This window comes from Phocoena sinus, chromosome 15, assembly GCF_008692025.1.
Source record: "Phocoena sinus isolate mPhoSin1 chromosome 15, mPhoSin1.pri, whole genome shotgun sequence".
Classification (NCBI taxonomy): domain Eukaryota; kingdom Metazoa; phylum Chordata; class Mammalia; order Artiodactyla; family Phocoenidae; genus Phocoena; species Phocoena sinus.
In genome coordinates, this window is record NC_045777.1 from 83,306,470 (window position 1) to 83,331,455 (window position 24,986).

Consider the following 24,986-nt stretch of genomic DNA (forward strand, 5'->3'; position numbering starts at 1 on the left):
CTCTGCTGATGGCTACGAAAATTTCTCTCAGACCTTCACCTTGTTCCTTGCACATCACAGCTAGAATATTTTGCCTTCCTTAAATTAAAATCAAAGTACCTATAAATATAAAGCCAGTATCAGCCATGAGTGGTTACCTTCAACATCCAGAGGAAGTGTCTCATGTCCATTGTGAGCTCATGCGGAGGGGCTGCATTTGGTCTGCAGTAAACAGTGTAGATCTCCCAGCACTTATCCACGTAATTCATTGAATAGAGTGTCCGGTGGGCCTCGCAGAATAAATTGCCTGAAGATGTAATGGAAAAATGAACATTCAAAAGATGATTACAAAACTCTATTTTGGAAAATATTATGGTAAATATAATCCTATTGGTTTTGTATTTACCTTTTACACGGCAGGCATTTGGGCGAATGTTCTCATTCATCAGTTTTGTAAAACACAAAAAGAGTGATGGGCTTCTGTCTCTGTGATTAAGAAGATACCATAATCACTGCTCCTTCCAGGAGGTGGAACTTAATTCCCCTCCCCTTGAGTATGCGGTGGGCTTAGTAACTGGCTTCTAACAAGTAGAGTACAGCAAGGGGAAAATAGTAAGTGCAGTAGAGAAACCTGGCTGACAGCACTTAACCACGTGATCGAGGTTAACATCCCCAGTAATGAGGCAGATCGACGTCATTTACCTGGTAGGATGGTATTCTTCCCCCAAACTCATAACCTCAGTGCGATGATGAAAAAAGTCAGAAAACTGAAACTGAGGGGCATTTTACAAAATAACTGACCAATATTCTTCCGAAGTGTCATGGTCATAAAAGACAAACTATCACAGCTGTAGGGGACTAAGGAGATGTGATAAATACAAGGTGGGATCCTGGATTCGGTCTTGAAACAGAAAAGGGAAAAAACTCAGGAAGTCCTTTAAAAATCTGTAATTTAGTTAATGGTGTTGTAGCAATGTTAATTCCTTACTTTTGATAAGTGTACCATGGTTCTGTAAGATGTAATAATTAGGGGAAGCTGGATGAAGGGTATATAGGAATTCTCTGTGTTACGAGAATTGTGTTGGCGACACTCTGTAAATCAACAATTACTTCAAAATAGTTTTTTTTTTTTAAAGATACAATATCAATTTTGCTCTGAGAAAGATAGGAAATTCTGGTCTAAGGAAGAGCTGGTGGTGACTATTTCTGAATAAAAACTTGAGGGCTATGTGCAGAATTGAAACATGACCCACGTCGGAAGGGTTTACAAAATTTAATCCTGTTTCTAGCGGTTCTGTGGTTAATATTTGTGGAAAACTTTTGTTTCTGATCCTTCATTTCAAGAGTGTGAAAAATAATAATATCGAAGAAAAAGGAACAATCTCATAACAATCCAAACGGTGAGCTCAGCCCTCATCCTATCATGGGGTCCAGAAGGAGTACTTACTGGTATTCTTTGTGATGGATGTGGTAAGCCAACTGCAGGAGGTAATTCAAAAATGTTCTCAAAAGTATTGTTGTAAATGGAGAATGAATTTCTTCAACTGGTATGTCCTTATTGGCTAGAACAAGAAAATTGGGGAGGATGCCTGGTGGTCTCTAGAACGTTCTATCTTATTTGCTCCTGGGACACAACTCAAAGAACTTGAACACAATGGAGTACATTTTTTTCCTAGAGACTACCCTGAACAGCATATAAGCATCCACCTAAAAATTAAGGTCCACACGAAAGAGCTCCATCTGGTCACTTTACAAGAAAATCACAAGATACCTTGTCCTGGTGTTTTTCAAAGTGGTCTGAGCCACAGTCTGATTAACGCTGCTAATTCTAAGTGGGTCTGAAGTGTGTTTCAGACACTGAAATTTGAAGTAAATAGGCATTAGTTCTAACATCAAGAAGGTGATCTGAGGCCTTCGAGCCTGCCTGCCTGCCACAATTCAGCTGAAAGGAATAAAGCCTTCCAGGTTGTTAATTGTACTGCAGGGACTTTTCAACTTGAAGTCAAGCCCAAGCCCAAGATTATCTAAAGCCTTTTCTTTCTTTTTTTTTTAAATTTATGTATTTATTTTTGGCTGCGTTGGGTCTTCGTTGCTGCACGCGGGCTTTCTCTAGTTGCGGTGCGCAGGCTTCTTATTGCGGTGGCTTCTCTTGTTGCAGAGCACGGGCTCCAGGCGTGCGGGCTTCAGTGGTTGTGGCGCACGGGCTCAGTAGTTGTGGCTCGCGGGCTCTAGAGCGCAGGCTCAGTAGTTGTGGCGCACGGGCTTAGTTGCTCCGCGGCACGTGGGATCTTCCAGGACCAGAGCTCGAACCCGTGTCCCCTGCATTGGCGGGCAAATTCTTAACCTCTGTGCCACCAGGGAAGCCCTCTAAAGCCTTTTCTAGGCTATTCCAAGCCCTCCCTGATCCTCTCTGCTTGTGACCTGACAACTGGGCCGTTTGGGGGCTTTTTTTTTTTTGAGAGGGGGCGGGTTGTTGTTGTTTTCTCAGGGATAGGCAGGCTTCTCTGTAAAGGGCTAGATGGTAAATATTTTAGGCTCTGTGGGCCAGCCTCTGTCACAGCCACTCAGCTCTGCTGGTGCAGGGCAAAGAAGCCACGGACAAGATGACAACAAATGAGCATGGCTGTGTTCCAATAAAACTATTTATAAGAACACGCAGTTGGGCTGGATTTGGCCCACAGGCCAACTTTGCTGCCCCTGCTAGAGATCGTCTTTGACTGTTGCTGTTATTTCATGAGATCCTCTCCTCAGTCACGTTTTAAGCACCCTGGGAACACGACCATGTGTTGCTTTCTGGAACACCTCTCCCCACATCTGCCTTCCTCACTCCCTTAACATTTCCTAACTGGTGTCAGGGTGCTGTGATGTTATACTGCTCTTTAAACCAGATGCGAAGGATCTGGAATACTCACCACTTAGCACCCTGTCCATATCGGCAAGGGTTATTTTATGATGATGGAATTTGCAGTCTTTCAGAAACCTCCAGAAGTGAAGCTTTGTCATCAGAAAGGTGTTATCCAGAAAGTGATCACATCCTAGGCTGCTGTAGAAGCTATAGATTCTTCTTAATTCTGTAATATTTCTTAAGACAGCATATTCTACCTGAAAAGGGAAAGCCATACGTATCTTCATCTTACCTGATAAGAACAAAGGTAAAAGAAAACCTGTTTTCTAAATTAAACGAGGTAACACGTGCAATAGCATTTACCTCTTACCACTGTAAGAGCTCAATAAATGTTATATTCTCCCCACCCATCCCCAGGTCAGTAACGTGCAATTTCTGAGTAAGAGTAGAAAGACATGCTGTTATCTGGACAGTGGAATTACTTTCATGCTGCTCTGTCCAATCCTATCCTGTTTCATCATGTCTCAATGACAGCGATAAAATTCTCTTGTCTACAGATCGATATCCCTCATGGACACAGACACAAAAATCTTCAACAAAATATTAGCAAACCAGGGAATTCTCTGGCGGTCCAGCGGTTAGGACTCCACACTTCCACGGCCGGGGCCCTGGGTTTGATCCCTAGTCGGGAAACTGAGATGTCACAAGCCACGCAGCATGGCCAAAAATAAATAATTAATTTTAAAAACTTTAAAAAATAAAAGACATTCAATACATGACAGCAGTCATCAACTGCATCTTCCCAGGACTGTGGAGAGTCTGCTAATGTTTTAGCCTAAAATATAAATTTATAACAATACAGAAGGTTTTTACCTGCTTCTTTTCTTCTGATTGGTCTCTCTCCGGGTACATTTTCAGCAGCAAACTGAGATCCAGCTCGATGCTCGAGCCTAACATGGAATTACTTTCACTGCCATCAAGCTTTCTGATGATTTCTAGTAGATGAGGACAAATATACAGGATAAATGTGAAAAACAATGTTAAAATATTTCAATGTCAAGTCAAAATGATTTTCTGCAGAAGCGTGACACAAGAGTATTCAAAAACCTATAAGAAAGCAGCTGCTCACAGGAAACTTGTGTTTTCTGAAATATTAGGTGTATTTTTGATGCAATGTTACACATTAATTTGCCTTTAGCTGACAGGTGGACGCTCCCTACCGGCACTGATGGAGGATCTGCAATACTGGTTCCTGAGGGCAGATTCTGGAGTTGTGTCCAGGTAGCTGATCAGTTCACCTTCAAGATTTGGAAACTCTGCTATGTGGTCATTGGAAAATGGGCCATCATACACACGCCCATTCTTAAAAGTTAATCGGCCCTGCAGAGAGAAAAGTAACTTTTTGCAGCTTAGGAAAAGCGTTTTTAGAAAACCATTGGTAGGAACTTCCCTGGTTGTCCAGTGGTTAGGAATCCCCCTTCCAATGCAGGGGACGTGGGTTCGATCCCTGGTCGGGGAACTAAGATCCCACATGCTGTGGGGCAACTAAGCCTGAGCGCTCCAGAGCCTGCGTGCCACAACTAGAGAGCCCGTGTGTCCCAACTACTGAGCCCGCGTGCCCTGGAGCCTGTGTGCCACAACGAGGACCCAATGCAGCCAAATAAATAAATAAATATTTTTAAAAAAATTATAGAAAAAGGAAACCATTGGTAAACGTACATCAATATCTTTTTCAGGGGTTTGGAGGCTTCTGTTTGCTTGTTAAGATCTGCACTTAGTCCACGTACAGTCAGGCTCCTGGAGTTTCTTGTCACCGTGTAGATCCTCTCTCCTCTCCCCAGTCCCCCTTCTCTCCCCTCACTGTGTCTGCCCCACAACCTCTCCCCAACTTTAAGCACCCCTAGGTCACAGAATGTGGCTTATTAAATATGCTGTTGACCAGCAGAGGTGCCTATCACAGAATGGGGACTCTCTTGGTATTTATCACACCCAGGCCAGTGGTTGGTCTGACTAAAAGGTGGGCAAATGACCCCCAGTTCAGCTCAGTGAAGCTAAAGATGTTTGTGGAAAACTTCTCCAAAAAGAGTTTCTTCTCTCCTTCTACTTGGTGGGATATGTAGACGTGAAGCCTGGAACCACAGCAGCCATCTTGCAGTCATAAGGGAGGGAAGCATAACTGTGAAGCTGACATGGTAGGAGACATGGATGGATGCAGGAGAAACCCCGACGTCATGGAGCTGCTGAATCAAACCAACACTGAATCCCACATTATTCTTTATCATTTATGGAAGATTAAGCTAGATTTTCTGTTACTTGCAACCAAAACCACCCTAACATACACACACACACACCAGACTAATTAAATAACCTCTAAATACAAAGGAAATTGATATGTTAGAAGTTATTTTAAAAGTTATGTAATCATCTTAACAAAACAGTAAGTTATCCTATGCAAAATGGATAATGCACTTTACTAGACAGAGAATGACATGCTTTTACATAATCTTTAAAATGTAATCTTCACAGGTCTGTACTCACCATGCCATGTTTTTTATTGGCAACCCATTCTCCCTCATACATGGCTCCACTGGCATAGTAGAACTTTCCATGGCCATGACGGTATCCATTCACAAACTCTCCTACATATTCATTTCTCAAAGGATACTGGGAGTAGGGGATTCTCTTTAGGAACCATGTGTGTGTGCCAAAACCATTCTGAAAAGAAAGCAAATTTCCATGAGAAGTGCTCAAAATGTTTCCTCTTTTTACCCAAATCCATTAAAAATTAGGTATGAATCAAATACAGGGACTCATTTGAAGGGGCAAGGAGCATGCGTGATGGAGTCTCACAAACTTGGGTTCAGCCTCAGCTCAGTTATTTACAAACCAGCCCTCTGACATAAGGCTAATTAGATAAGCCCTCTGGGTCTCATCTATAAAGGGAAATAACACCTACCACAGGTTGGATGTAATAACTGAAAATAGTGTATATTAAGTGCCTGGCTTAATATTATTTTAAATTTTAATTATTTTTAACATACAGATTGATAAAAATATTCCCTCCTCAATCCCACATTCCAGAGGTAAACTACTAGTTGGGTTTGAAATTCATCTCTCTTTTCCCCAGGCACATACAATCATACTTAATCAACATATTATATACATATATAAAGACATACACAATTTTTTCAACAATGGAATGTTTCTATATATACACCATTCTTTTTTTTTTTTTTTAAACCCTATCTGACTTTATTCACTGTTATCCAAGCTTACACAGCTTGGATATGTATACCATTCTGTAAATTCTGGGTATATACTGAAGAGAAATGAAAGCAGGGAATCGAACAAACAATGTGTACACTCATGTTCATAGCAACAGGTGCAACAGCCGAAAGGTGGAAGCAACCCAAGTGTCTGTTGAGGAATGAATAAACAAAATGTGGTCCATCCATACAACGGAATATGATTCAGCCTCAAAAAGGACGGAAATTCTGACACATGCTTACAGCATGGATGAACCTTGAAGACAGTACACTAAGTGAAATAGGCTATTCACGAAAGGACAAATACTATATGATTTTACTTAGTCACATTCACAGAGACAGACAGCAGAATGGTGGGTGCCAGGGGCTGGGCGCAGGGGGAAGTGGGGAGTTATTGTTTACTAGGTACAGAGTCTCAGTTTTGCAAGGTGAAAAGAATTCTGTGGATGGATGGCGGTGACGGGTAAACACAGTGTGAATGTACTTAACAATGAACTATATACACTTAAAAATGGTTAAGATGGTAAGTTATATGTATATTTTACCACCATTAAAATTAAAAAGAAGAAAACAAAGTTGGAGTGGCCATATTCATATCAGAAAAAGTAGAGCTCAGAGAAATAAAAATCACCAGGGTTCAAGAATGACATTATAAAATTATAAAAAGGGTCAACTCACCAGGAACACATAACAATCCTAAATGTGTATACACATAACAACAAACTGTCAAAATATACGAAGCAAAAATGGATAGATCTGAAAGGAGAAACAGACAAATCCACAACTACACTTGGATACTTAAACACGCTTGTCTCAGAAATGGATAGAAAAAGTTGACAGAAAATGAGTAATGATATAGAAGATCTGAACAACACTATCAACCAACTTGATCTAACTGACATCTATAGAAAACTCCACTCAACAAAGTCAGGAATACACATAACAGTTCACCAAGATAGACCAAAATAAACCTCAACGTACTGAAAAGAAATGCAATTATAGACAGTATGTTCTCTGACCACAGTGGAATTAAACATACACAAAAACCAACAGAGACGTATCTGGGAAAATACCCAAATATCTGAAAATTAAACAACATAATTCAAAATAACTTATAGGCCAAAGAGGAAGTCATGGGGAAATTAGAAAATATTTTGAACTGAACAAAACTTAAAAAACATGATATATCAAAATAAGTGGGATACAGATAAAGCAGTGCTAAGAGGAAAAATTGTATTAAATGTTTATATTAGGAAAAAAGAAATGTCTCAAATCAATAAAGCATCCATACAACTCTAGGAAAAGAGCAAATTAAACCCAAAGCATGCAGAAAGGAGGTAATAACAAGAATAGATTTCAGTTATTTTGAAAAACATCAAAGAAAACAAAACTAAAACTGGCTCTTTGATCATTTTAATGAAATTGATACATCTGTAGCAAGACTGATGAAGGAGAGAGAAAGCACAAATTACTAATATTAGAAGAAAGAGGGACCATCACTATAGATCCTATATATATTAAAAGAATAAGGTAATGTTATAAACAACCTTGTGCCCATAACATTAACAATTTCTATGAAGCAAGCAAACTCCTTCAGTATAATACAAACTTCCACAGCTTACTTAAGAATAGATAACCTGAATAGCACATTATTTACTAAAGAAATTGATTTTATAGTTAATATGTAGTTAATTTAATCATCCCACAGACAACTCCAGGCCCAGAAGGCTTCACTGGCATATTCAACTATATGGCTAAGGAAGAGAGAATGCCAACGCTACAAACTTCCAAAAAATTGAAGAGAACACTTCCCAATTCATTTGATGAAGCTGACATTACCCTGATTACTACCAGCTGACAAGATGTTATAAGGAAATAATACTACAGATCAATATTCCTCATGAACGTGGACACAAAAATTCTCAACAAAATATTAGGAAATTAAACCCAGCAAGATATAAAAAGGATAATATCATCATGACCAAGTTGGGTTTGTCCCAGGAATGCAAGGTTGGCTCAACATTTGAAAATCAATTAATCTAACTCAACCAATCAATAGACCAGAGGAGAAAAACCACACGATCATCGGACTGGAGGCAGAAAAAGCCCTAGACAACATTCAACATCTATTCATGATGAAAACTGTTAAGCAAATTAATTAAAAAGTGCTCCCTCGGGGCTTCCCTGGTGGCGCAGTGGTTGAGAATCTGCCTACCAATGCAGGGGACACGGGTTCGAGCCCTGGTCCGGGAAGATCCCACATGCCACGGAGCAACTGGGCCCGTGAGCTACAGCTACTGAGCCTGCGCGTCTGGAGCCTGTGCTCCACAACAAGAGACGCCGCGATAGTGAAAGGCCTGCGCACCGCGATGAAGAGTGGCCCGCGCTTGCCACAACTAGAGAAAGCCCTCTCACAGAAACGAAGACCCAACACAGCCAAAAAATAAATTAATTGATTAAAAAAAAAAGTGCTTCCTCAACCTGATAAAGGGTAGCTACAAAAAACCTACAGCTAGGGCTTCCCTGGTGGCGCAGTGGTTGAGAGTCCGCCTGCCGATGCAGGGGACACGGGTTCGTGCCCCGGTCCGGGAAGATCCCACATGCCCCGCATAAACTAAAAAAAAAAAAAAAAAAAAAAAAAACCAAAAAAAATAAAACGGAAAAAAAAACTAGTTGTGTTTTTAAAAAAAAAAAAAAAAGTCCTAAAGAGTCTACAAAAAAGCGACTAGAACGATTATATGAGTTTAGCAACGTCCCCGATTAGTAAGTTAATATATAAGATGTCATCAGAAAATCCTAGCTATATAAACTATATATATAAAATTAACCATAGAAAGCTTTCCTTTCCTGTGCAGGAAACACATAGCTATTTATTTATTTATTTATTTTATTTATTTATTTTTGGCTGTGCTGAGTCCTCATTGCTGTGCGCAGGCTTTCTCTAGTTGCGGTGAGCAGGGGCTACTCTTCCTTGTGGTGCGCAGGCTTCTCATTGCGGTGGCTTCTCGTTGCAGAGCACAGCTCTAGGCACGCGGGCTTCAGTAGTTGTGGCTCGCAGGCTCTGTAGTTGTGGCACACGGGTTTAGTTGCTCCGCGGCATGTGGGATCTTCCTGGACCAGGGCTCGAACCTGTGTCCCCTGCACTAGCAGGTGGATTCCTAACCACTGCGCCACCAGGGAAGCCCAATACATAGCTTGTAAAATGTAAATAGTGTGTGTGCTTCCTGACTGTCCTTTGTGGTTTGTGAGAAGTGCTGATTGCAATATGTCTTCAGGAAATGCCAAAGTTGGGCCCCATGCCCCCCACTTCAAAGCAACTGCTGTAATGCCAGATGGTCAGTTCAAAGATATCAGCCTATCTGACTACAAAGGAAAATATATTGTGTTCTTCTTTTACCCTCTTGACTTCACCTTTGTGTGCCCCACGGAGATCACTGCTTTCAGTGATAGGGCAGAAGAATTTAAGAAACTCAAATGCCAAGTGATTGGTGCTTCTGTGGGTTCTCACCTCTGTCTCCTGTCATGGATCATCACACCCAAGAAACAAGGAGGACTGGGACCCATGAACATTCCCTTGATATCAGACCCCAAGCGCACCATTGCTCAGGACTATGGGGTCTTAAAGGCCAATGAAGGCATCTCATTCAGGGGTCTTTTTATTATTGATGATAAAGGTATCCTTCGACAGATCACCATAAATGACCTTCCTGTCGGCCGTTCTGTGGAGGAGACACTGAGACTAGTTCAGGCCTTCCAGTTTACTGACAAACATGGGGAAGTGTGCGCAGCTGGCTGGAAGCCTGGCAGTGATACCATCGAGCCTGATGTGCAGAAGAGCAAAGAATATTTCTCTAAGCAGAAGTGAGCGCTGGGCCATTTTAGGGCCAGGCTGCAGTAGGTGGCCATGAGAACAAAACCTCTTTTGTACTACTGTCATGCTTAAAACACAAGACTTTACACTCAGCCCAGATGTGGTGTGGGACAGGACAGGCCCTTCCTGCAGGGCTTGGGGAGGCCAGCCTTTCTTCCTCTGGAGGGAACGGCCTGAGCTATATTATGAGGCAGGCAAACTGATGTGTATAGTAGTAGGATATCACTTTTGGTCTTTTGTAGCTTTATTAAACTTGAGCTGAGACCTTTTTGATTCTTCATTTTAGGTGGACATTAGCCTTTGAGTGTAAGAGGAATTTACTTTTTGCTTTCCCTCTTTAGGGGAAAATAAGGTGTGAGAGTGCCTCAGAATCAGGAAATTATATTGAGGGGAAATGCAAGTAGATACAGGGAATGGACCTTGAAGCAAGGTGTTTCATTGCACCGCATCTGGAGAAGAGCAAGGCCTACTACAGTACTGGCCAAGGCACTGCAATTTACGCTATAGGCTGGGTTGCAAGTTAAGAGCCCAGTGAGATTACTGGCATTTACTTTTACAGTACTGGGAGGGCTGTATGAAAACCTGAAGCTTGGCCTCTTCTGAGAAATGCCTGGTACTGGTTCTGTAAAAAGATCAGAGTTAAGAGGCTTCAGTGCCTTTGGAACTAAAAGGAGGAGGGGGAGACGAACACAGCGCTGGTGTTCGTAGGGGAGGCTGTCTGTGTCAAAAGCACGGTGCTGAGCACCTCTTGGCTTCCCTGGGTTTCTATCCTTGATTTAAGGGTAGTTCCTATCCTCATATCATGTCCTGAGGGAGGGTTGTCAGTGGGGCAAAGGTGGATTCCTCCTGGGCTCTTGAGGCTAGGGCAGATTCAGGACTGAGAATCCTTCTGTATATCATGTGGTACCCTTCTAGACACCTTCCAGACACAGCTACCCCAGCCTACCTACCCCTCCAGTATTCAGACAAGCCAGAACTACGAGCGGTGGTATGGGATTCCCGGGGCCTTCAATAATAGCTTATTATATGCCGGGCACTATTTCGTATTTATTCAGTCTCCATAAGAACCCTCTGAGGCAGGCACCGTTATTTAGGGGACAGTTGCTTCTTAAGCCCTGTCACAAGTAGCATCTTGAAGCACTGCAGAGAAATGGGAACAGGTAATAATCCCAGATTCCAAGGCAGCTGGCAAGTCTGGATCTGCTTTGGTCTTTTGACCAAACTTCAAATTTGAGCCTTGTTATCTTCATTTAAGATCTCTACTGTAATTCTTTATCAAAAATGATCACCTTGTACCCAGTAAAATCTTGTCTAGCCAAATAAGTCCAAAAAAATAAATAAGTAAAATGTAAATAATAGTCTCAGTCCTCCCAAGAGTCATGTGACTTATGAATTTGCCAATGGAAGAACCTCGCTTGTGTGTGAGACCTCTAGAGAAAACTAAATACTAATAAAACAGCACTTAAAAAAAAAAAGGTCAATTTAGCCATAAAAATGAATGAAATAATGCCATTTGCAGCAACATGGATAGATCTGGAGATTATCATACTAAGTGAAGTAAGTCAGAAAGAGAAAGACACCCTATGATATCACTTGTATGTGGAACCTAAAATACGACACAAGTGAATGTATCTACAAAACAAAAACAGACTCACAGACATAGAGAACAGACTTATGGTTGCCAAGGCGGAGGGGAGGGCGGAGAGGGATGGATGGGGAGTTTGGGATGAGCAGATGCGAACTATTATATACAGAATGGATAAACAACCAGATCCTACTGTAAGGCACGGGGAACTATATTCAATATCCTGTGAGAAACCATATGGAAAAGAATATGAAAAAGAACATATATACATGTATAACTGCATCACTTTGCTGTAGAGCAGAAATTAACACAACAGTGTAAATCAACTATATGTCAACAAAATATATATTTTTTAAAAAGGCTGATTTAGGGCTTCCCTGGTGGCGCAGTGGTTGAGAGTCCGCCTGCCGATGCAGGGGACACGGGTTCGCGCCCCGGCCCGGGAAGATCCCACGTGCTGCGGAGCGGCTGGGCCCGTGAGCCATGGCCGCTGAGCCTGCGCGTCCCGAGCCTGTGCTCCGCGGCGGGAGAGGCCACAACAGTGAGAGGCCCGTGTACCGAAAAAAATAAAATAAAATAAAATAAAAATAATAAAAAGGCTGATTTAGACAAGTAATCATAATGTGAGTTTGTGAGTTTCTAAATTTAACACAGCTTGAATTTCAGATTACCGTGCAATACCCTACACCAAATAATTCCTGGGCTGAGGATCAGCAGAGCCCCCACCTCTGGGTGTATTCCGCTCAAAGCAGCTAGCACAGTACCTGGGCCCCCTGCTCCCACTGACCCGTGTACTCTTCGTTAGTTGTCAGCCACCTCATCCTGCCTTCCCCATGCCGCACATTGTTCTCCCACTGACCTTCATATATATTTCCAGATTTGTAACTAGGACAAACAAAACAACAATCAGTTATCTCATGTACAACATTTACCTCTAAGACTTTCTTAAACTTTCTCCCTAAATACCTCTGAAGAAACCCAATCCTTGTGCCCATACAATCTTCCCTGTATTTAAAATCAATGAATAGGCATGTGTTCCATAAAAACAATCATCTGGGTGGGTGGGGGGGGTGGACAGAATAAATTACTTTGTAAAAACTTCTGATTACTTAATAAGGTGACAGTGGGTAAGATTAGTGTTTTTAATCTTTCTAAGTAACTCCCTATAGTATTATGATTGGTTAATATTTTGCCCCCAAGTATTTTAATCCTTAAAATATTTGGCTCCATCAGCTCGATCTAAAATCAAGTCGATATGTCAGTATCCCTCAGAAAATATGAAACTAACAATGGAGACCCATGATTAATACAGAAAACAAAGGGAGGCAGTTTCTATGTATAATAAAGTGAAACAGTATGATTAGCCATCATATTTAATATGGTGTTTTTCTAAATTTTCCGAAGAATACTTCATCCCTGTTGAGATTATATTGGGGTTAATTTAAATATTCCACCCTGCTTATGTAGAAAACGTGTTCTCTGTAAGTTCTGCACCTTATCTTTAAATAGCCTATGTGAAAGTTATTTGGGCCCAAGAACGCTTTTCGCCAACACCCCAAACATGGGGGGCGGGTGGCGGTGGATACCTACCACCTTATCCCCCAGCCCTTTTTGACGTTGTTCACCCAGTCTCCCTCGTACCAAGAGGTGCCCTCTTGATTGTAATAAATGGAGCCCTAGAACAAAGAATATCATTTTTTAAATAAAATCATCAAGCCTTATAAAACAAATGCTTTTTTAAAGGTAAAGATTAAAATGTATGATTTTAAGGAGTCTAAATGATGCAGAAAATGTCATCCTTAGGTAAGACATATAACCCGTGTTATGTTTCTGCTTTGTGATTAAGAATACTGTAAAGTGCCCACCAAGTGAGAATGAGATCACAAATCAGTTACCCCTGAATAGCAAAGTGTCACATACGGGATGAAACGACTACATCCATTACCCTCAGCATATTCAGTAATTATTTGTCAAATAAGTACCTAAAGAAATCCTACTTTGTTGTCTCCTAGAGTGAAGAGTAGTACCTTCCTTATAACTGAAGCTCACTCTCTTTTATGTACCAAAACCAGTTTGTTTTATCCCTTTTGACATCTTACTTGACTGCCTCCGAGCATAAGTGAACACGGCATAATTTTTCTTTGATGATTCCTTTAAGGGAGCGGGAGTAGCCACTGTGCAAAGCATTTGGATCTACGCTAAATGGCCTGAAATTGCTTGTTTGTTCCCTGGTTTATTTCTGTGTGTGTGTGGTTTTTCCATCGTCTTCCTCGTTCTCACGCTAACTTGTTCCTTCTTGCAGCCATCCTGGTGCCTCCATCTAGAAGTCACCATCCCCAACTCCCCCAAATATCTGAACTGACCTGCTTTGAGCTAAAAAACAGAAAAACAGAATGCAGAACACGAGGGAACGGCCTAAATCTGAGTAAGGTGATAATTATGAAGACAGACTTTCTTTTTCTTTTGACATTTTCTAAAAACAGTGCTACAGTATTTTATCATCCTATATAAAAGTGAGACAATAGTACCAAAAACAGCAACCTCGCTTCAAAGTACCTATAACTTACATTGCTGGTGAGAGTGTAAACTGGTTTAGCCACCACGGAAAACAGTTTGGTGGTCCTTCAAAATGCTAAACATCAAGTTACCATAGGACCCAGCAATTCCACCCCTAGGTATATACCCAAAAGAACCAGTGAAAGAAGCCAGACACAAAAGGTCACATATTGTCTGATTCCATTTATACAAAATATTCAGAATAGGTAAACCCCTAGAGTGGTTGCCCAGGGCTGGGGAGGTGGGGAGTAACTGCCTAATGGGTATGGGGTTTTATTTGGGGATGATGAGAATGTCTGGGGACTAGATAGAGGTGCTGGTGGCACCATACTCTGAATGTACTAAATGCCCCTGAATTAATTGTTCACCGTAAAATGGTTAATTTCACGTGATGTGAATTTCACCTCATTAAAAAAAAAAGTGAATATACCCTTCACAGCCCCCCCACCTCCTGCTCTCTGTGTTTGCACATCCCATTCATAGCCGGGGGTCGCGCGGCTGCCTCACCCACCTTGCCGTGTCTCTTGCCGTGGCACCAGTGGCCGATGTAGGACACGGGCTGCGTGCTGGACTTGAACATGCCGAATCCGTGTCTTATGCCGTTGACCACTTCTCCTTCGTAGGTGCTGCCATCCGGCCACGTGTAGACGCCGTGGTTCATGGGGATGTTTTTCACAAAGTCCCCCTAGGGCAAAATGGTCATCAGCGTGGCAGAAAGAAGGCAGTGGAGCGATCCCTCGTCTTGTGGGCTGCTGGAGATGCGGACACCACGCCGGTCTCTCCTCCCTTGGAAACGGCTGAATACCCCCTCCAGCTCCCACCCCCCTCCTCCTGTCTCTACACATCCCATCCTCCCACACCTGGTCCCTCCCCCGGACAGAAGCCCGGGCGGAATGAGCTATCGGGAAAGCTGTGTGCAGACTAAGATCGAAGAAGCCAGCAGGTGACGTGGTACAGTGGTGGCTTCCAAGCCTGGCCTTGAGAATTTTGGATTCCGGAACCCGCCTCGGAGGCGGCTAATTCACTGGGGTCCAGTGTCACCCCCAGGACATGCTGATGATTACCCAGGCTCAGGGATCACTGGTGGAAACCCTAATATACTGCAGACACACCAGCCAACGTCCTGCCCCAGGATGAGCGGCCAGCATGTGGTGCCCCCCACACCTCAGCCCAGAGGCATCGGGATCTTTTCCAGGAACATGAACTCCTGGAGGCGAGGTCCCAGTAGAGGTCCCAAGAGGCCAGCCAACCTCCCAGAGGATGCTTCTGTGAGAGCCAGAATCCTGCCCATAAACCCTCCCCTGACTGGGTGTTTGTGTGTCTGTGAAGGGGGTGGCTCTGTGTCTGCAAGAATGAGCCCCACCTGACCTTCCAGAGCTGATGAACCAGAGGTCCAGGCCAGGAGGCGGGGCTTGGGGGCAGGGGGGAGGGGGGAGTTTCCCAGGAAAGATTGGCCTGAAATGGCAGTTGGGACACAATCCTCTGGCCGCCCTGGACCTCGGCTGTTCTCTCCCCTCCGTGACAATGAAGGTGGACCCTCCCCTCGCTCTTCCCCAGCCTCATCTCCCACTGCCCAGTCCACTTAGCTGCCCACCTGGCCCAAACGTGCCTCTTTCCCTAACCTGGCTGTTGTTTGCATGTGAGCCTTATATCCCCTGCTTTAAATACTTTCATTACGACTTATGAACACCATCGCGTTAGCAGCTCTGCAACTGTGATTTTCAGGGCAGCGTTTCAGGCCCACACGCACTGTAGAGGCACCGGTCTAAAAATACACATTCCCTAACCCGGCAAGACCGTTAAGTGAGGCCCAAACGCAGCACAAGCAGCCAGTAGAGATAGCTAGATCTGAGTGAGTGGGTATGGTTTGGTCTCTAGAGAAAAAAGGTACAGAAGAGAGTGTATAACAAACTATTTATAGGGCTCCCCTGGTGGCACAGGCGTTAAGAACCTGCCTGCCAGTGCAGAGAACATGGGTTCGAGCCCTGGTCCAGGAAGATCCCACATGCCGTGGAGCAACTAAGCCCGTGCACCACAGCTACTGAGCCTGCGCTCTAGAGCCCGCGAGCTACAACTACTGAGCCCACATGCCGCAACTACTGAAGCCTGCATGCCTAGAGCCCACGCTCCACAACAAGAGAAGCCACCGCAATGAGAAGCCCGCATACCGCAACGAAGAGTAGCCCCCGCTCGCCACAACTAGAGAAAGCCCACGCGCAGCAACGAAGACCCAACGCAGCCAAAAATAAATAAAATTAAATCTTTAAAAAAAAATAAACTATTTGTGTTTGCAAAAATATGGGAGAGGCTGAAGAATACCTCTAGAATATACAAATGAAACTGGACACAGTTTACAGAGGGTCCCCTGCGGTAACAACTAACTTGTCACCTCTGTTCTTTGGTTCTATGGATTTTTTTTTAACCCATGTGCTGAGTTACTTTTATGAAACTAGTATGTTTAATTGTGGGAACCTGACCATTAAATCACATAATTCACTTAGAACTATAACATACTATATGCTTTACCTCATATTTCAATCCATCAGCCCAGACGTAAGTCCCCCGTCCATGCATGAGTCCTTCTGAAAACATACCCTTTGAAACAGAGCAACAAAGCATTAGGCCCAATCTTGATTTACACAACTGCCACCCAGGGATTCAGCTTTTAAAATGGAAACATGTTCGACAAATACGCTTGTCCAGCGTTCAGCTGGGAGCTGGCAACACACTGGCATCCACCCTGTTCTAAAAAGGATCTGAGTAGGAGTCCAAAAAAACCCAGTTCCCTAAAACTGGCACTAGGCAGTGTTGCACAGTTGTTAGACTGAGCTGTAAATTCAGCCTTCCTCACCTAATTAAGCTGTTGGAAAACTCTAGAGTTCAAAAGAACTCATATGTTTTGGGCTTTGCATTTCAAAGTTTAAGGGTCTTTTGAAAATTGTTTAGACTAGATTAAAACCATTATCTGGATATCAGAAATTATGACATCTGTCAACGTCACACTTTGTTTTCCCTTACTGGGAATTATCAGAACGTGTGAGCGTGTGTGTGTATTGACACAAACACAAGTATACATAATGTACAGTTGTTCATATCGTTCATTTAGAGTATCTATTGTTAACGTATAGGAACTGGTTGTTAAAAACTTCACACACCTGAATGTCGCAATGCAATCAGAGAAAACGCGTATAACATTACACCCAGTCCTTCCTCGGAATCACTTCTTTAGAGGAGGTGGTGAGCTCAGGGGTTGATGACTGGAGAGAACCGAGAAGCTATGTAAACAGTGCCCTGACGCAGTGGTTCTAGACTCGACTGTGCTTCACAGCCACCGGGGTGGGGGGAGGTGAAAGCACAGATTACTGGGCCCGCCCTGCACGCTGGAGATTCTGATTCATCACCAGCTCTGGGCTGGGGCCCAGGAATTTGTACTCTGCACAAATTCCCAGGTGCTGCTGCTGGTCCCTGGGAACACGCTTTAAGAACCACTGCCTTAACTTCACTAGCGAGAAGGTCCGTTATATCATCCATCCAGGTGAACCTAGCCACACATCAGGCAGGGCTGGCGCTCAGGGAAACTGGGGGCAGCCAGAGAGCTTCCAACTGCAGGCTGAGGCTCTCGTTTGGATTATGGACTCAATCGTGGTCGCAAGAAGCAGAGTTTTGTTTTGTTTAACAGAGTATTGATAGAACAGAAGGGATCGCGCTTCATCTACACGGGAAGGGCAAGCGTTTCGTGAAATGTTTGTTTTCCAGCTTTCTCTTTAGGAAATTGCGATCTAAACATGTGACCAACGCAGGCCGGACCCCTGTGGGTCGTGGGGCTACTGGGTCGTTCCACTGGGTCTGCCTCCTTCACCGTTTAAAGGAGGTCCAACTGATGACGACTTTCAATCGCAAGAATCTGAGTCTAAGGAAAATATGCAAAGTTTACAAAGCAGGTAGCTGGCAGCGAGGAAGGGGGCTCCTCCAGAAATAAAGGGGTGTTTGCCTCTCATTAGTGGGAAGGGCAAGGCTGCCTGGTCAGGCTTGAGCTACCAGGTGACTGCATACCTGAGGACACCCAGGGTTAGCAGGAGCTGTGATCACATCCTCAGCAGCCCGGGAGGGGTTTATCCCGTGTGGTCAAGCACTAGGTATCTTTGAATGGTATACACACTGGTGCCTTGTAGAAGCACCACAGTGGTGAAGGAAGATTCTCATCAGGATAAAGAAACACTACAAAGGCCAGAACTGGCAGAGGCCAGAGGCACAGTCATTTTAATGACATTTAATGACATAATAAATGGCGTGGGGTTGTTTTGTTTTCTTTTGTTTTTGGCCAGCTGCATGGCTTGTGGTATCTTAGTTCCCCGACCAGGGACTGAACCCAGGCCCTCAGCAGTGAAAGTGCAGAGTCCTAACCACTGGACCACCAGGGAATTCCCATAAATGGCATTTTTAAGAGTTTTTATAACACAGGAAAATGAACATGTTATGTTAATGGGAAAAATCAGGATACTGAAACCTGTGCCTTTTGACCTCAACTACAAAAATCTGTTCTATAATAAGCACACGTTTCCTGGATAATCTGAACGAACGGATGAATGACTACTGCCACTGTAGCATCATTGATAAAGACAAAAAATGAAAACACCCCAGAAGTATCTAATAATTATGGCATAGTTCTGAATGGTAAATTAGAGCACTGTGCAGTATTTTAAATAATTATGGAAGAGGGAATGGGAATTTAGTGCTTAATGGGAACAGGGTTTCAGTTTGGCATGATGAAAAAGTTCTGGAGATGACGGTGGTGATGGTTGTTCAACAATGTAAATGTACTTAATGCCACTGATACTAACACTTAAAAATGGTAAGTTTAATGTACATTTTACCACAAACAAACTTTTAAGCTATGGAAACCATACATTAATACAGCAATGTATTCATAACTGAAAAAAGATTCAAGGTGTTATCTGCAACATGAATACGCCCATGTAAAAACACTGATCCATCCATTCAAGAAATAAAAGAGGGGGGCTTCCCTGGTGGCACAGTGGCTGAGAGTCCACCTGCCGATGCAGGGGACACGGGTTCGTGCCCCGGTCCGGGAAGATCCCACATGCCGCGGAGCGGCTGGGCCCGTGAGCCATGGCCGCTGAGCCTGCGCTCCACAACGGGAGAGGCCACAAAAAAAAAAAAAAGAAAAAGAAAAAGAAATAAAAGAGGAACTTCTCTGGCAGTCCAATGGTTAAGACTCTGCGCTTCCACTGCAGCGGGCACGGGTTCGATCCCCAGTCGGGGAACTAAGATCCTGCAAGCCACGCGGCCCACCCCTCCCCCCCCAAAAAAAAGACACAGCAAATTGAAAACATTTATGGCAAAAGGATACTGGGATTTTTTACTCTTTGTTTTTTACTTTAGTGACCTTAATGTTGTTTGTACAAAATAAAACTTGGCAAAAGGAAAAATCTAAAATGACTACTTTGTACTAAAGTAGTCATGTTTTTACCTTAAAATATGCACTCAGGGTTCAAAATAAAATCAGCATCAAGTACTTCCAATTTCTTTTGAGGAATCAGTGGACTTTCTGAAGATGTAAATCTAAAGTTATCACCCTGCACTGTCTGCCCTACCCAGTCCCAAAAGGTATAACTCACGTGGTAGGTACAGCCTCCTTGAAAGATGGCAAAGCCTTCTCCCTCATACAGTCCACGGACTTTTTCCCCTTCGTAGCTACAATGAAACAAAGCTTAAGGCAATGAATCATGTGAGCACACCTCAGTGGACTGTGTGTTAAAATACGTAATGAACATCAATGAAAAAGTACAAGTATCTCACATTCACTCAACAAGCATTCCCCGCCGAGGACCACTGTGTGCCTGCCCCCTTCTAAGTACCAGGACTGCAACTGTGAACAAGTTCCTGCCCTCAGGAGTTTACGGCTCAAAGAGGAGAGACAGTAAAAAGGAAACAAATGAACAAGATAATTCTAGATCGTGTTCAGTTTTTGTGAAAGAAATGATCGGGGAATGTGATCAGGAGTAAGGAGACAGCTACTTATAACAAAGAACCTGGAGAAGAAGAGGATCCCCAGGAAGAGGAAACAGCAAGTGCAAAGGCCCTGAGGCAGGAGCGAGCCTGCCGGCTCAAGTTCAGCTGCACAGCTGGACCACACTGAGTAGGTGAGCAATGGATGGGAGGGAGACCAGGGGAAGAAGAGGCTGGGCCGTGATAAAGACTTGCTATAAAATCGAAAAGCTCTAGGAGGAATCATGAGAGGGTTTTAAGAGGTGGGTTGGACAAGACCAGATTTACATCTTAAAAAGATCACCCCAGCTGACTGTGTGTTGTGGGGAGCTAACTGCCGGGATGGAGTAGTGAGAGGGGAGAGAGATGGAGGCGTATGGAATATTCTGGACAATTTTCTGTCTGAGGTGATGAAAACATTCTGAAAATGGGTAGTGAGGATTGTTGCATGACATGGCGAGTGTATTTAATGCCTCTGGATTTATCCTTAAAATGGTTAAAATAGTACATTTTATGCTATGTGTATTTTACTATGATAATATTTTTAAGATATATTCTGGACATAGAACCAACAGGGCTTGCTGACGTGCTGCCTTTGGGGAAGGGAGGTACCGAGAACAGCACCCAGATGTTTAGTTCAGCACCGAATGGATAATGTGTGATGTGTCACCTAGCTTGCCTCTAGGCTCTGAGGTAAGTGAGGTGGAAAACAAATGGACCTGTGACAGCTATGACCACACTGGGATTATTCCAAGAATCCAAGGAAGAGTAAACATTAGAAAGCCTATAATTCATGATATCGGCAAATCAAAGAAGAAAAACCATGTTCATATCAAGATGCCAGAAAAGTATGATAAAATTCAGCAATCATTTTTTTAAAATTCTAATTAATGGCAGTCACTATGGAAAACAGTATGGAGGTTCCTTAAAAAAACTAAAAATAGTTACCATATGATCCAGCATATATCCAGAAAAGACAGAAATTCTAATTCAAAAAGATACATGTACCCCAATGTTCATAGCAGCACTGTGTACAACAGTCAAGCCAGGGAGGCAACCTGTGTGACCACCAGGCTGTTGTGGAAATGACAGAAGGTGACGTCCGAGACTAGGTTGTAAAAGACACTGAGGCTCCCAAAGCTTGCTCTCTCTTGATCACTCTCCAGGGAAGCCAGCTGCCATGCCGGCAGGACGTTCAAGCAGCCCTGCGGAGACAGTCCATGTGATGAGGAACTGAGACTGACGGCCACCCCAGGGAGCCACTGCAAAAGACTGTCCAGCCGGCCAAGCCTTTAGACGAACCCTGGTTGACATCTTCGCTGAACCTCATGAGATCCTAACCCAATACCATCCAGCATCCAGCAAAGCTGCTGCCAGACTCCTGAGCCCCATAAACTACGTGATATTTATTGCTTTAATTGTCATGTTTTGGGGTAACTTGTTACATAGATAATTCATACAGGGAGTGATGTAAACCAAGTCAGCATTAGGAAGGTAAATCTACGAGGCCTGGGGAGAGAGGCTAGAAGCAGGGACTCTTTAGGAAGTGAGTCCAATGGCCCAAGCAAGAGGTATGAAGACAAGTCTGTGCGTAGCGAAAAGGATGAATGAGAGAAGCACAGAGGAAAAAGAAACACAAAAGGCAGGGGTAGGGAAGAGATTAGTTCTGCGACTTGGAGCTTGGATGCCCTGATAGAAACAGGGACCAAGGGAGGAGCCAAAGGCTGGGAGAGAAACTGCAACGTTTAGAGGAACCTTCTAAGGTGCGAATACTCATTTATTTCCCCCCATTAAGAACCTGAGGCTCAGAAAGGTTCGGTGTTGGGGTTGATGTCCTAGAGCTAAGACTCAAATCCAGATCATGGTACTTCAAGTCCTGCAGTCTTTGTGTTGGGACACAGAAAGTTTGAAGTCCAGTGGACGATGTCCACTAGGGAGGTAAAAATCTGAACCTAAAACTCTCGGAGAGAGAACAGTGCTAAAGACATAGATGTTTACCGTCATCTAGGGAGATGGAAGTAAAGCTACAGTAAGAGATTATCAAGAGACAGAGAACAGAGAGCATGAAAGTCGTAGAAAAGGGAGCACGGATGATGCAGCTCATTAAAATCACCTTTCAAAAGAAAAAAAAAAAATCACCTTTCTACTATGAGTTTGGTCAGAATGGGCTCTTCATACTGGGTGGTATCTTCATCCTGCAGATCATTATTTTTGCACTCTCTCTTGAGTCCTGGTTCTTTGAGCTGCGTGTCCAATGGCGGCACAGCACCTGGGGACGTACCTTGCCGAGCAGCATTGCCATCTTGTTTGGAAAACTCTGTATAATCGGAGAGAGACGAGGGAGAGCAGGCCAACTTATCCCCTTTTTTATCTGCTCTTTTCTTTTCTTTCACCATTGCCTTTAGAAGACCTAAGGGTTGCTTTATACAGGTAAGTATCGAATGACTCCTTTGGTTGAAAGCTGTTTGTTTCAAGGCGTTGATGAGTTTTACCTGAAAAATACGAATTGTGTCTCGTTTTACAACCCCAATGTCATTATCACTCTCTTCCTACAGCCTGAAAAATTAATTACAAGTATCGAGTCTCACCAGTTTATAAAAATATTATTTCAATATTGCATTGGTTGTTTCCTAAAATTTTTTAAATTGGAAACACCATCTACCACTTCTTTTCAAATAGTGCTCCAGTAAGAAGAGCAATCCTGTGTGTGAAAAATACCGACTTAACCTCTAAAATCTCACATGCCACCAGTTCATACTTTAAAAGCCTGTCTCTTCGTGTGTCAGCATGGCGAAGTGCTCATGAGCTGCATTGCCCCTTCCCAGCTGTTACCTGAGGTCCTTCTGCTTCAGCTGTCAAACAGGAATAACAGCACCTTTGTCTGGTTATAAGGAGATGATGCACAAAATCCCTACGGATCAGACAGTGTGCCCAATCGATAATGAAGTGATTATTTTTTCACTTTCCTGTTTTTGAACTCGAAATCATCGGCTACCTACTCCCTAGGACCGCACTACCAGGGTCAAGGAAAAAATCTTGTGCTAATTATTTGCCCAAGGTCTTAGAGCTGAGGCACAGGGCTCCAAAGCCACAGTTTCTGTGGCCTTCCCAAACTGACCCCACTGAAGACATCCCGGTGCATCAAGCAGGACGCACAGGTGAGTCCCGGAGTGCAAGGCCAGGTCGTGTCCGTCGCGGCGCAACCACGGCCTGGGACCCCGGGACCCCGCGGGGGCGCTCACCTCGCTGGGGACGCCGTGGGACTCCGCCAATCCCAGACGGAGGCGGCGCGGCGACCTGATCCTGCCGGTCTCCAGGCAACCGCAGGCCCCACCCCGCTCTTAAACGGGCCGCCGCGCGTGCTCAGCCCTTAAAGCAGAGCTCTGAAGCTGGAAGCACCTGACCAGGGTTTTCCCAGCTCTACTAATTGCCGCGCCCAAGGCCTCTCTCAGCCTTTATCTTCGCTGTAACACTAGAATAACTCAGGTGTTACTTTTTCATTATGGCCCTAAACGAATTACCCCAAACTTAGTGGCTTAAAGCAACACAAGTGTATCATCTCACAGTTCTGTAAGTTAGGAAACCACCAGGACTGGTTCCCTTGGCGGCTCCAGGGGAGAATCTATGTCCTTGCCTTTTCCAGTTTCTAGAGGCCGCCTTCCTCCATCTTCGAAATTAGCAACGTTCCTCTCTCTGGCCCAGCTGGGAAAAGTTCTCCACTTTTCAGAAGCAACGGGCTAGACGGGGCCCACCCAGCCAACCCAGGGTACTCGCCCCATCTCACCACCCTTCCCTTACTCACCTGCGGAGCCCCTTGGCCACATAGAGCAGGTTTTCAAGGGTTCTGGGATGAGGACAGGTGGTCTCTCGGGAAGGCCTGCCTCCCACAAACCCCGATATGCAGAGTTCTTGCAAATATTAAATCTTTCGGACAGGTCCACCAGTGCAGTGCTTGCACAAGTGGCAATGACCATTACTTGACTGTCTCCTTACACCTAAGGAATTCTAAGTTTGTAAATGGAAGGAAGCCCACTGTCTGGGCAGAGAGGTCGAGAGAAGGGTGTGGGTGGGACGCCCACACTGGCCACTGTACCCCAACCGCCATCTGGACCCCGCAGAGGGCATTTTTACTTCCATTTCTAGCAGAGTTCAAATGGGATGAGACTCCATTAAAAACCATTTGACAACACACAGGGATTCTTCTACCTCCCGTACCAGTCAGTAACTAGACCATTTTGCAGTTCACACTCCCAGAAAACCAAATCACAGCATCAAAGTTACAGAAAAATCAAAGCCTTTTATTTCCCCTTGCCTACAACGCTCTTAGCCACCCTGGCTGCAGCAGAGAACATTTAAAAATAGAGACCCCCCCCCCAGGAGTGCCCTGGTGGCCTACTGGTTAGGATTCCGGGCTTTTGCTGCCGTGGTCTGGGTTCAATCCCTGATCAGGGAACTGAGATCCCGCAAGCAGCGCAGCGCAGCCAAAAACAACAAAAAGAACAAAAGAGACCTCACCCCACCTGGTCGATTTCTTCCAGCTGGACAGAGGATATCCCTTGGGTATCTTTGGATTATCTTCTAAATTTAGTACGCATCAGGGTTGACAATGACTAACTCAAAAGGACCATAATTTTCAATTTATGAAGTTAAACCATTATGGGCTTAATCATCATTAAGAGCTGAAAGTGGCAGGCTAAGATACGTCGGGCCAGAGCAGAAGTCTAGGCGACTTCCGAAGCGCTCTCTGTAAAACATGCTCTTGCTACTACACCACACACACACACACACACACACGCACACACACACGCACGCATGTTCAAATGTGAAGCAAAAAATGTTGCAAGCAGTGCTCCATATGGATTGAAAAAGTTCTCA

General features: G+C 44.0%; 2 protein-coding genes across 6 annotated transcripts in view; one reads left to right on the plus strand and one right to left on the minus strand.

Moving 5' to 3' along the window:
• The window catches only part of RSPH10B (radial spoke head 10 homolog B), a 40,271-nt gene extending 16,011 nt beyond the window's left edge, over nt 1-24,260 (minus strand). For 3 of the 5 annotated variants that reach the window (XR_004345630.1, XM_032603927.1, XM_032603930.1), the window contains exons 1-13: nt 22,251-24,260; nt 19,742-19,817; nt 16,629-16,697; nt 14,614-14,787; nt 13,137-13,222; nt 12,311-12,431; nt 5,363-5,539; nt 4,045-4,204; nt 3,698-3,819; nt 2,892-3,081; nt 1,427-1,541; nt 386-465; nt 138-286 (exon numbers count right to left, since the gene is read on the minus strand). Coding sequence is in view for 4 of the 5 variants with exons in the window: in XM_032603927.1 (XP_032459818.1) it covers nt 138-286; nt 386-465; nt 1,427-1,541; nt 2,892-3,081; nt 3,698-3,819; nt 4,045-4,204; nt 5,363-5,539; nt 12,311-12,431; nt 13,137-13,222; nt 14,614-14,787; nt 16,629-16,697; nt 19,742-19,817; nt 22,251-22,507 (1,776 nt within the window). In the remaining variant the exon portion in view is untranslated. Of the gene's footprint in view, nt 1-137; nt 287-385; nt 466-1,426; nt 1,542-2,891; nt 3,082-3,697; nt 3,820-4,044; nt 4,205-5,362; nt 5,540-12,310; nt 12,432-13,136; nt 13,223-14,613; nt 14,788-16,628; nt 16,698-19,741; nt 21,317-22,250 lie in introns of all 5 variants that reach the window. The other 2 variants (XM_032603929.1, XM_032603928.1) reach the window with 2 other exon arrangements.
• On the plus strand, nt 9,323-10,239 carry LOC116739564 (peroxiredoxin-1-like). The gene has a single exon (XM_032603965.1). It carries the CDS (start codon nt 9,356-9,358, stop codon nt 9,953-9,955), a length of 600 nt encoding a protein of 199 aa, XP_032459856.1. The 5' UTR covers nt 9,323-9,355; the 3' UTR covers nt 9,956-10,239.
• Nucleotides 24,261-24,986: the final 726 nt, after the last annotated feature.

What these genes read in the sequence shown, in the direction of transcription:
- LOC116739564 (XM_032603965.1), top strand. Translation starts at nt 9,356, where the DNA reads ATGTCTTCAGGAAATGCCAAAGTTGGGCCCCATGCCCCCCACTTCAAA.